General features: G+C 34.1%; 1 protein-coding gene across 4 annotated transcripts in view; it reads right to left on the bottom strand.

Moving 5' to 3' along the window:
• Positions 1–216: 216 nt before the first annotated feature.
• HNRNPLL (heterogeneous nuclear ribonucleoprotein L like) overlaps positions 217–12,734 on the bottom strand; it is a 29,961-nt gene continuing 17,443 nt past the window's right edge. For all 4 annotated transcript variants that reach the window (XM_036334806.1, XM_036334805.1, XM_036334807.1 and 1 more), the window contains 6 exons: positions 9,136–9,353; positions 5,887–6,008; positions 5,206–5,407; positions 4,202–4,259; positions 4,018–4,116; positions 217–2,199 (listed from right to left, as the gene is read on the bottom strand). In XM_036334806.1, the coding sequence (XP_036190699.1) occupies positions 2,144–2,199; positions 4,018–4,116; positions 4,202–4,259; positions 5,206–5,407; positions 5,887–6,008; positions 9,136–9,353 (755 nt within the window). In that variant the 3' untranslated portion in view covers positions 217–2,143. The remainder of the gene's footprint in view (positions 2,200–4,017; positions 4,117–4,201; positions 4,260–5,205; positions 5,408–5,886; positions 6,009–9,135; positions 9,354–12,734) is intronic.

Here is a 12,734-nt window from a genome sequence, read left to right as displayed (position 1 = left end):
ACTGGTGGTCCGTGAGGTCCAAAAGGTTGTCAACCGCTGCTTTAAACAATAAAGAATTAAAAAAACAATAATCTATAACACTGACATTCATATTAGTTTTCAGAGGGGAAGGAAAAGAGACAACTTTACAAAAGTCACAAGTAATTTTTTAAAATTAAGATTTCAATTTAACAGCAACTATATTTATAGTATTATAAGAAAAGTATTTACAGGGGAGGAAAAAAAAGCTTTATTTATTGTCAAGTTAGATAAACTTAGGTATTAAATTGGCAATGAATGAGGAATATACACAGCCCAGTATCATACACTTAACAGTTCATATGCAAGTTACTCTTGGCATAACTTATTGGATTCCATGATAAGGGCCTAAAATGCTCTAGAGATCAGCAATTTTCAATTGGTGTGCTGCATGAATATTTAAAACATGCAATATCTGACTAGTTAGTCAGGGGCATTAATCTCTTTTCCCTTAGATTGTCAAATTAAAAAATGGTAACAGCCACCACAACAATAGCCACCCAATGTGAATGAATCAAAATTATACCTATTTTTTTTGTCAGATTGGCAAAAAGATATATCTTTTGGTATGCTGCAAAATTTTAGTAATTAGTTTATGTGTGCCATGAGATGAAAAAGATTGAAAATCGCTGTTCTAGGCTGAATTTATATTTTTCTAAATCTTTACAGGGCTAAAGAGATATTGGTCCACTGTTGACAAAATTTAAGGGGAAATAAAGGTTAATGTGTTTAGTTTCTATCTAAACTTTCTATTAGATAGCTCTTAAATTTGTTATAGCTCATTTCTAAAAAGATTAAGGCAAACTGTCTTCTCTATGTTAAAATTCAAAATAAAGCTTTTAGAAAAGATCTAAATGGAATTTCTATATGCAAATTTGTTTCAAAGTCTCAAGATCACAAAACTACTATTGCCAACTTGAACTTCACAGTTATTCTGGGTAGATGAAACATATTCTCCCTTCTTTTAAGATGAAAATAAAAATCACTGTATCAGTTTTCTATAACAAAAAAGCTATGACCTTGATAACAAGTGTTCAATAGTCTCTTAATCCCATGTTTCGTCCTTGCATCTTATTTGCCCTCTGTATGAGATATATTATTTCACAAATAAAGGAAAAAAACAAAAACAGATCCACTGGGAGAAAGAATGTTTAATAAATGGTGTCGAAACAAATAGCTATCTGTTTGGAATAAAAATAAAACTAGATCCGTATACCTTACACCATATAGAAAAATACATATATTACTGATGGATTCAAGAGTAAAAAATAAAAATGCAAGTACCCAAAGTTCTACATACAATTTTAGGGGGTTCACAGACTCCCTAAAGCCCGTCCATGGATCTCAGATTATCTAGAAGAGACACCGTTAATCATAACTTCTATTAAAATCTCAATGTCAAATACTAGACATGTTTTCAAGATCAAGTCACATGCAACCAATGAAGATGAACACATTAACTCAGTGTTGTACCTTTACAAAATTCCCAAACTGGAACTAGAAACAGAGGTGTGTCAATACAAATGGACAATGACTTAAAAAAAAATTAAATAAGTTTGAGTGCATACTGTACAAGTGTACCCATATGTCTGTTAGCCTTTCAGAAATATAAAATCAGCTAAATCTGTAGTACTTAAAATTTAATATGTGTATGTTATTCTCAAACTTGATTAAAATACTTAATAAATACAAGTTATGTTTATTATGAATAACTGCAATATACTTAAACATCTAAACATTTAATAGGAATTCTATAATATTAAAATGCAATACTTTCACCTGCATTAATCTCATACACAATGGAAAAATACTTGCAGATAATTAGCATTAAGAATGCAAATATATTTTCACTGTGGAAGAAAAATAATAAGATTAGAAATGATATATTTGAGCAATCTACAAGGAAGCTGTAGATAGTCTACATTATGACATTCTATTTTAAAATGAAAACAATTCAATATGTAAGTTTACAACAAATTTACTCAAGGCAAAATATTTATTACAGAACAGGATCTTAAGTCAAAGTAAGCAAGGCAACATTAGATCAACCATTTTCGATTTCTCAAATGAAGTATAGCTTTAAAATTGTAATAACCATGAACATAAATTCTAACATGCTCTTCTCTTATAAATGGGATGATGTAGAAAAGCAAAGCTTCAATGTGTAGGGATTGGAACCATCTGTAAAAATTAAAAAACAAAGTTAATAGTTCACTTCTTCCAACTTTCAAGATTACCCTGAATTAACAGTAAATTATTTTACCTTTGTATAGTATTAGAAGCAGAAATATAAAGAAGAATGTCTATGTAAGGTTAAAGGGAAGATTACTTTTATTCATATCTACTAGTAAGCAGGCTCCATGAAGCCAGGGGCTTTGTCTATTGCTACATTCCTATTGTTCTAAACATTATCTGACATCTAAAAGGCACTGATTTTTTTTCTTTTAGTGAATTAATAGTATCGGGATTAGGCCTATGTCCATGAGCTAACGCTCACTTTCCAGAAAATATTACCAATGGTAAGTCCTCTACAGAAACCAATTCAAATATAACTTGGGAAGTGGGACAAGACTAGAGTGCACAGGAAGATATTAATAGGCTGAAATAAATTCAGGACTAGTATTAAATCTCTGATCAACAGAGTATGCAAATTCTAAATTCACTTCTTAAAAAAATTGGGTATAATCCACAGAAAAAATTCCATTTTTTGCATTTTTCTTTAACTTTTCAGACCAAGCAGAGATAACTCTTCATCAGTTGATTATGCAAAGAAACAATTCTGGTATCTTTTTTAAGAAATCTTTTTAAAATATATTTTTATTGATTTCAGAGAGGAAGGGAGAGGGAGAGAAAGAAGTATCAATGATAAGAGAATCATTGATCAGCTGCCTCCTGCATGCCCCACACTGGGGATCAAGCCCACAACCCGGGCATGTGCCTGACAGGGAATTGAACCCTGACCTCCTGGTTCATAGGTCAATGCTCAACCACTGAGCCACACCTTCCAGGCTACATGCATTGCTTTCTTCTAGAACAGTGGTTCTCAACCTTTCTAACGCCTCGACCCTTCAATACAGTTCCTCATGTTGTGGTGACCCCCAACCATAAATTTATTTTCGTTGCTACTTCATAACTGTAATTTTGCTACTGTTATGAATCGTAATGTAAATATCTGATATGCAGGATGTATCTTCATTGTTACAAATTGAACATAATTAAAGCATAGTGATTAATCACAAAAACAATATGTAATTATATATGTGTTTTTTGATGGTCTTAGGCGACCCTTGTGAAAGGGTCATTCGACCCTCCAAAGGGGTCGCGACCCACAGGTTGAGAACAGCTGTTCTAGAAGATCAACAGGTATTGTAGAAACCAGCTTCCGATATGGCCCCAATGATCCCTACACCTCCAGGTATTCACAGCCCTGGTATTCACAATGTACCATGGTTGGTCTGTGTGATCACAAGAAAACAGCGTAAGTGATGGTACCCCACTTCCAATATTAGGTTATAAAAGACATTGTAGCTTCTGTTTTGGTCTTTTGCTCCCTGTTGGATCACTCCTTCTGAAGGAAGCCAGTTACCATGAAAGGGGCAAGGCAGCTTAACTGGGCCCACAAACAACCACGAGTGAACCTGGAAGTTGATTTTCTAGCCCCCAGTTAAGACTAGAAATGACTACAGACCCAGACAACAGCTTGACTGCAGCCTCCTAAGAGACTCTGAGCCAGAACTACCCAGCTAAACTGCACACAGATTACTGACCCTCAGAAATAGTAAGATAATAAATGTTTGCTGATTTAAAGTGGTAAGTTTTGGGATAATCTGTTAGACAGCAATAGATAACTAATCCAAGTATTATGTGGGTTGTGGGATTTATATGCCTTGTTTTCTTTGTACTTCTCTGTATTTTTTAAAGCTAATAAACGTTATTTTAAAATTGTTGTGAATGCTTCTGATGGTACCTCCCATTGAAAAATGGCACAATATTACTTACTTGGAACTCTTATCTGGTAGTGATTAAGTGCTGTAAGGGCTTCTACTGCATCAGTTTTGCATTCCCATTCTAAGAGCCCAGAAAGGGTTTTGGCAGAAGCTAAAACAAAGAGTCACAAATCCAGTTGTTATTTGTTTGTCATCAACTTAACCAGAAAAATTAAAAAGAGAGAGTGTGTACTTACGTTTTGCATCAAACACTTTATATTTGATGAATGTAAGAACTTCATGGTCATTACATAACTGTTAAAGAAATATAAAACTCCATTAAAAATATAGCCAAAATAATATTTCTACCTTTTCTAAGAAAGTAAACTTTATGGTAGCATTTAAGTTTTGATCCTGTCATGAATGAAGTCATATATGTTTTTAGATTAAAAAGCTCTATGAGAAAAATCAAAAATAGTGATAGTCTACAAACTAGGTACATTTAGTACTGTACAATAAAACCACAGATTTGTAACTGAAATATATATTCTCAGAGTAGACCAGGATTTACTGTTTGACCAATAGGAGTGGAGTTCCAGAAAATCAATTATCTTCTGAAGCATTTCCTACAGTTAGGGGAAAAGGCAGGGACATGTAAAATTTTGTTTTGTTTTGATAAGCACTGTGCTAGTTATTCCACAGTGAACATAACAGATGTGGTCTTCTTTTTTTTTTTAATTTATTTTATTGATTTTTTACAGAGAGGAAGGGAGAAGGATAGAGAGTTAGAAATGAAACATCGATGAGAGAGAAACACCGATCAGCCGCCTCCTGCACACTCCCCACAGGGGGGATGTGCCCGCAACCAAGGTACATGCCCTTGACTGGAATCGAACCCGGGACCCTTGAGTCCACAGGCCGACGCTCTATCCACCGAGCCAAACTGGTTAGGGCAGATGTGGTCTTCTTGAAGTGTAAGAATTAAGAACATAATAAGAAAACTTTCCAAATGCAGGAATAAGGGTATATCATTCTAATTCCAACTCTCAAAAAGATTGCGCCACAAACCAAAACAAGAACAATGATGGAGGCCAGAAAAGTTTAATGGCCAAGGAATAAACTATATAAATAAAGTAACAAACCAACAACAGAATACTATCAAAAGTAGATGAGCAGAACAAGACTTTAAAATGAGGATAACATATGACATTTTAAAAAAGAAAAGAGGGACATTTTATACAATTTGTATGTCAGTGCCCACCTTCGTGAAGGTCTCTTCTGTGACACACAGTGGAACGTTGTAATAATGGAGCACACACGAGGGCGGCTGGATTATATTCTTAGATGCTTGGCCAGCACTTGTAAAGCGATTGTTCTTGCTCATTGCAAAATCCTTGTAGCTACTCGTACCATCCTCCAGCTCAAATATTTGACTTGGAACAACTGAATGTTGTTTAGACACACTGAAGATTGGAAAGAAACCAGTACAGAACATGTATCTTGTTAGAAAAAAGCAGCAAGTAGGCAGTCTCATAATGTTAACATATAGACCTCCATCAACCTTAACAAAAAAGCACACATAGCTATTTAAACACAGTTTAAATATTTAATATTTTGAACATGTACTTAAATATTTAATTTTAGTTAAATCACTCTTATATGTTAGACATTAACTAGAAAAAAATCTATTGAATATGTTCTTATATTGGAAAACTTTAATATAAAATGTGCCCATTTAAACATGCTGTTTTATGATCATAAAACTAAAAACCAGTCATAGGTAAGCAAAATCTGAATTATATGATCCTAAAACTTTGTCTAAAATAACAAACACTATAGGTGCTAGTTTCAGATGTGCCCTCAGTTACACTAACATATTCTGAAATTGAAATTATGTCTTTAATAAAAAAGATTTTTAAAATTTACCACTTAGGATATTTACCAAACATTAAGTCTTTTCCCAAATAATTTGACATTGTTAAGGTGTGTGACAGCTCTTTCCACAGCATATTCATCACCCATTTCTACCAGTGCTGTACCAGGAATGGTCTTCATGAATTTTACCTGTAAATACAAAATCCCATAAACGTGACCATTTAATTCCCTTTTATAGTAATAGAAATTTCTAAAAGATAATATGGTTTAAGTGGTTGATGACAAATACAGAAGATCACCTGGAATCTTCAACTTTTATTCTGATATATTATTACTAGACACTTTTAACTCATATCAAAATTCAATAAAATTTTTTTAAAAAGACTATAATTATATTGTATAATACATGGAAGAAGAGCACAGGCTTATCCTGGGCTCTGTTATTTATCAATTGTGTAACCTACAGCAATTACTTCACTTCTCTGAGCTTTAAACTTCCCTATAACATGGAGATAATAATACCTGACAGGATTCAACATTTTTTCATTTAACAAATATTTATTAAATACCCAAAATGCTTTGATAAGCACTGTGCTAGACTCTCCCCAGTGAACATAACAGACCATATCTTCTTGAAGTTTATATGCTAGTAGGTAAGTCAGAAATTTAAAAGTAATAATTACCAAATATCCAGAGTGCTATTGCAGTGATATACAAAATCCTATATAAGAAATAATACAAGATGGCCTCGAGACAACATTTCCAGTAAAAGGCTTGTGCAAGGCAGAGACAGTTTAAAAAATAGGCAATACTTCACAAGTTTTCATAATATCTTGGGCAGAGGCCACATTATCCTCTTACATCATTCCAATTTTAGTATAAATGCCGTAAGGCTTAGATGAGATAAAGTATGAAAATCACTCGACATAGTGACTTTCCGACCCCTTGGAAAGTCTGTAAATAGCTATTAAGTGCCACTAACATCTATGACATCTTGAACATGCTTCCTTATCAGTTAACCTCAAAGGAATATTGTCAATGTACTTACACATCAAATGCAACATAGCATTTATATTCACCATCACAACTTTCAATGGGCTATCCTAGCATTTTTATACTACAGCTATACTTGAACAAAATTCAGCTGTAGCAAAACATTTCAGTTTCATTTGTCTTCTTATGGGCAAAATTTTTCTCCATTGATTAAATCCAGTAACATCTACAAATCTAGTAGTAAGTAAATACATATGTGAAGTATGTAGTTCTTATGCTGGTAAATCTTTAAAAGAAGTTAGGTAAAATTAACTATATAGAGATATTTTAAGAATATGATGGCTTGAGTTTAATGTATCATACTGTATCATTTAAAATGTTTTATAATTATTGATATGTAGAGTGAGAGACTAGAATTGTTCAAATAACATACAGAAAACTTAAGTTTTATTAGACAAAGTGATTTGGGTTTTAAATCATACAATAATCCTATCCTGTCCTATATAATAAAAGCCTAATATGCTAAGTGTCCGGTTGACCAGTCAGCCATTCAACCAATCAAAACGTAATATGCTAATGATATGCTAAAGTCGCTCAACTGCTTGCTATGATGTGCACTGACCACCAGGGGGCAGATGCTCTGACTGGTAGATTAGCTTGCTGCTGGGGTCCGACCGACAGGGACTGAGTGAGACAAGATGGACATACCCTGGAGCCCTCCTGCAGTCCCTCTTCAGCTGGCCAACCTCCCATGTACTTCCCCACCCCCAATCATGCACCAGTGGGGGTCCCTCGGCCTGGCCTATGCCCTCTCACAATCTGGGACCCCTCGGGGGATGTCAGAGAGCAGGTTTCGGCCCAATCCCACAGGCCAGGCTGACGGACCCCACTGGTGCACGAATTTGTGCACCAGGCCTCTAGTCAGTTTATAACATAAAAGACAAAGATCTACTAAAGATGTTGATTAAACTGACTCATTATCTACCAATGTGAAAAACACAAACAGAAAAGTAACACTATGTAAAGAAGGTTAAAATACCCATTAGCCCATTTAGTTACCAAGCATGAGGCTCCTAGACCTTACTAAACACCCAGGTGTCTAAGATAAATGTCTGTATGAAAAAAATCTGAACTATTTTTCCCAATGTTGCTAAATCTGTCCCATGTAGTCTTAGCTAGTTATAATAAGTAGAAATATTCTATATGTATCCCCCCTACACCAAATGTGTATTTTATTTTTTTTTAATGTTGTCAAATAGTTATGTTGAGGAAATTATTTCAGAGATTTTTCCAAGTTCCTTTCTCAAATCAGGGAAGTTTTAGAATTAAAGTAAGAACTAAGAGTACCAAGAAACTCACGTACTTATACTTTTTTGTTGTGAAAAGAACATTAAAAAATCACATAAAATAACAGAGAAAGCATCATTACCACAATATTGAAATTCAAATTAGCAAGTGATTCAAACAATTAGTAACTTAAGACTACCAATCATTTTCCCAGTTAAATTTCCCACAATTCTTTCAAAAACAGTTTAACATCTGCTTTGTGACAGGGAGTATCCTAAGTATTTCTAAGATTATCAATGAATAAAACATCACAGACCTGGGGGGAACCACAGAGTTAGTTACCTGGTGAAAATAAACTTAAAATTTTAAAGATCTTCAAAATATGTTTAATTTAAATGTTTTGCTCCTTTTGGAGTATAAGCCTCCAAACAGAAAGTTCTGGAAACATTCTATCAAAATGGGTCTAAAAGTGTACTGTTCCTCAGAAGATATAAGAACTCTAGCACTTGGGAGGCAAGTATATAAATCTAGACTTGTGGCTAAGTCTGAGACATATTTATGTATGGTTCTTCTAAATTCCACAGTTCAACATGCTAAATGCTAAATCTCTTTGAAATTATAAAATAAGACTTATGCCTATAATACTCCAGTTATTGATTAAACTGTTTTAGACTTCTATTTATATTATTTAAAAAAATAGTTTTAGTAGCAACAACCTATACTGATCACTTACCTACAAAAATAATTTCTGGAGTTCCTACCTAATGGATTTTTAGCTCATGTAGGTCATTACTAAAATAACTTGAATGTTCCTAACTCAAAAAGAAAACATATAGGATATGATATCCTCCCAAAATGTATACACACATTTTGAATAATTACAAAGGCAGTGTTTATCAAAATACATCTCATTTTCAAAACTGAGCTATCAGCTGTTAAAGTGTATATACATTTTTTAGGACACCCTGTATTTGCTGCCTTTTCAGATTTTCTTACTATATTATCTTAGAAAAAAAATTGTAAAAAAGAAACTTACCTTTTCAATATTTCCATATAAGCAGAATAGGTTGAAGACTCTTGAACAATTCATTTTTAGTGGATGTAATCCACTAACCATCACAACCGAACCAGAGGGATTTCCTCCATGCATGTAAGAGGAAGAAGCCTGCGGTAATGGATATGCAACAAGCTCAGGTGTATCTCGAGAGCCCATTCTATAACGACTCGGTAAAGGCAACAACGGACCGTGCGACCCTATAAAAATGACCAAAAAGAAAGGAAGGAAATAAGGAAGGAGGGAAGAAGAGGGGAGAGAGAGAGAGAGAGAGAGAGAGAGAGAGAGAGAGAGAGAGAGAGAGAGAGAGAGAGATAAGGGAAGGAAAGGAAGAAAGGAAGAAAGGAAGAAAGGAAGAAAGGAAGGAAGGAAGGAAGGAAGGAAGGAAGGAAGGAAGGAAGAAAGAAAGAAAGAAAGAAAGAAAGAAAGAAAGAAAGAAAGAAAGAAAGAAAGAAAGAAAGAAAGAAAGAAAGAAAGAAAGACAACTTTAGCAAATACAATATACCACGCAAAAAAATAAGCTCTTACTATAACTAGACTGACGTATGGCCAAAGAAAACTCAGATGTGTGAATGTTCAAATATAACCTGTGTGAATTAATAAAATTTACATTTGTACCAGATCCCATATACATAGGCCTGCATGTATCTGCATACAACAGGTTTTGTGTTTCTGTATTTTAAAAAAAAATAGTAGTTTAACCCCCCAAAAAAGTATATAAGTTCAGGCCACAGATAGGGAGGGGGAAATCAGAGTAAATCTTTGGGCCACTGTATATACATTATACCTCAAGTTTTTAAAAAAATCCCTTCTGCCAATGTCTTTTAGAGGATAATACAATAACATATACAGTGAAATCTAGAACACTATATACAGATATAACAAAAAGAACATCTTTGGTTCTCCTTTAAATATAATTTACTATAATGTACTTTCAGGTTAGTATTTTATTCTACTACTAATTTATTTAATATCACACCTATTCAGACCCACTTTTTGCAACAACATCAAGAACCAGAAGAAAATGCCTGAGTACCTAAACCTGTTGCCACAGAAACACAAAAATCTACATCTCTTATACTGCAAATCCTTAAGAATTCACCTGCTAACTTCAGAGTAGTTCTAAACAACTTCATCTGTTTTTCCCATCCACAACAGATTGGAAGTAACAAGAAAAATAAAGCTCGAGTGAGTGAAATAGACAGGAATCAGGGAGTCTGGAGAAAGTTCTTACAGCATAAGAACTCAGAATGGGGCAACTAAGCTGAAGATAAATAGCTCAGAAATACATCTAAGGAGCTCCTGAGTTAGTGATTATAAAAGCACATTCTTGAAACATGCAAAAGTCCTCCTGATGGGCAAGAAACCAATTCAAAATCCCAAGTCCTTTGCTCATTTATCAAAAGTGAAGAGTATATAATGCTTCTGACTTTCATTTTTATGAGACTAAGGGACACTTGTCATCTACTGAGTTACTAAGAATTACTATATTCTGGTATAACAGCATGCTACTAGAGCTTATGTGGACTACAATTCAGTATTCTAAGTATAGCTGCCATTCATAACATAGCAACACCACCACTGGGCACATGCAAATGGTGTGAATTCCTGCAATTTTATAAAGCAGTGATTTTCAACTGGTGTGCCACAAGAATTTTTAAAACATGCAATACCTGGCTCTATTCAGGGACACTGACCTCTTTTCCCTTAGATCGTCAAATAAAAAAATGACAATAGCCAACATGACAATAACCTTCCGGTGTAAATCAATCAAAATTATATCTTTTTTTGTCAGATCAGCAAAAAATATAATTTTGGTGTGCCGCAGAATTTTAGTAATTAATTTATATGCGCCATGAGATGAAAAAGGTTGAAAATCGTTGTTATAGGAGAAAACTTATCAATGCATTGTCATCGGTGTTGCCTTAAGTTGGTCATGGTTTTCAACTGCTCTTCTGCTGGTAATTGGTAGTTTATCAAAACAATCAATATAGGTCAGGGTGAGTTACTTGTAACTATACATATTTTGGCCTCTAATTTAAACTGTTATACATACACTGGGGTCATGTATCAATCATTATTATCCCTCTTAGAAAAGTGCACATACATATTATATTGCACCCCACCACTTGCTTAATAGTAAAGTGTACAATAATGACACTTTACTATTATCACTAAATTTTCTTTTCCATGGAAACTGGGCAAGATGTCTGGTAGATGGGCAGCAGACACCTTCCACTCTACATAAGCTGGCCAATGTAAAAAACTTGGACATCTACTATCTATGTAAAAATCAAATTCAGTGCAAGAGTATCACTTAAGTTTATAATTAGCCATCAGAATTAAATTATGTTACTTATAGAACTTAAATTGTTGCCTACATTGTTTAGGAAGATAAGAAAAACACAGAACTATCCTAACTAGTTCATGCAAAAAAGTTTGGTGCCTGAAAAACTAATGCTTCAGGTATTTAAAAAATTCACTTATGTGAAAAAATGCTACATAATAAATAGGCATTATTAACATTTTGAAGGCATTTTCTATCTTTGATATTCTAAAATCTTTGGTCCAGGAACCACATCCAAAGGTCCACAAGCTTTTCTTGGGCTCACCCCAAATAAATCTGTATGTTTATTTTTGCCACTTCTCAAGTATAAGGGCTTTTACCGGTTCACCTCATAGGCTGGGCTTCCCAAATTAAAAAGAGCTAAAGAATTCTGAAAGCACAGATTTAAACTGTTATAAAAATTAAATAACAAATTTAATCTAATTAAATAATTAAAGCTCTTACATACCAACATAAAGGAAAAGCCACATGTGATATGGCACAAAAATGCAAATAAGCCTGTTTTTCAGAACTGCTAAATCTAAGGGATACAGCTGTGATTTGCAGGATTTCTAAAAACGTTCAGTATCACTAGCACCCACTCCCATCATCACCTTTCCCCAATTTCACACCTACTTCTCTGCCTCTTTATTCACTTCTCTCTCTTTTTCTTTCCCTCTCTCCCTCTCCTTCTCTCTCCTCCCACCCTACTCCCGGTCCCTCTCCCCTCCTATACCCTATTTTTCATACTTCTGTAGGAAAGTAGAATTATTCTCAGTTAAATATTTCAATGGACATAGCTCAGAATGGATGCCCTACACAACCCCACCACAACCATTCCTCTTCAGCAGAATTCTCCAGAGACTGAAAGATCCCTATTTAATAACATCATCATTCCAAAGAATTTTGTACCTCATCTCTTTAAGTAAACTTGTGCTTTAAAATTTACACACACACACACACACACACACACACACACACACTCTAAATAAATTAGGGCATGAAACTGACAGAGTATTGTATACTAGGCTTTAAAAATATATAAAGTTCTTCTAGGGCATAAAACGTATTTTTATTTATACAATTTTACAATAAGATAAATTTTATAAAGGAAGGAAAACCTGAAAACTCACACTGAGAAAAGTATGTGTCAACACTACTACAGTAGACTTCTTTGTCCTTCATTTATTCTTTCACAGATTTTTCTAGCCTGCTTTGCCAAACATTAATCAATTTTAACCTTCAGCTGACACCC

The sequence above is a fragment of the Myotis myotis genome, unplaced genomic scaffold, assembly GCF_014108235.1.
Source record: "Myotis myotis isolate mMyoMyo1 unplaced genomic scaffold, mMyoMyo1.p scaffold_m19_p_14, whole genome shotgun sequence".
NCBI lineage: Eukaryota > Metazoa > Chordata > Mammalia > Chiroptera > Vespertilionidae > Myotis > Myotis myotis.
This window is presented reverse-complemented; position numbering and strand designations above follow the sequence as displayed.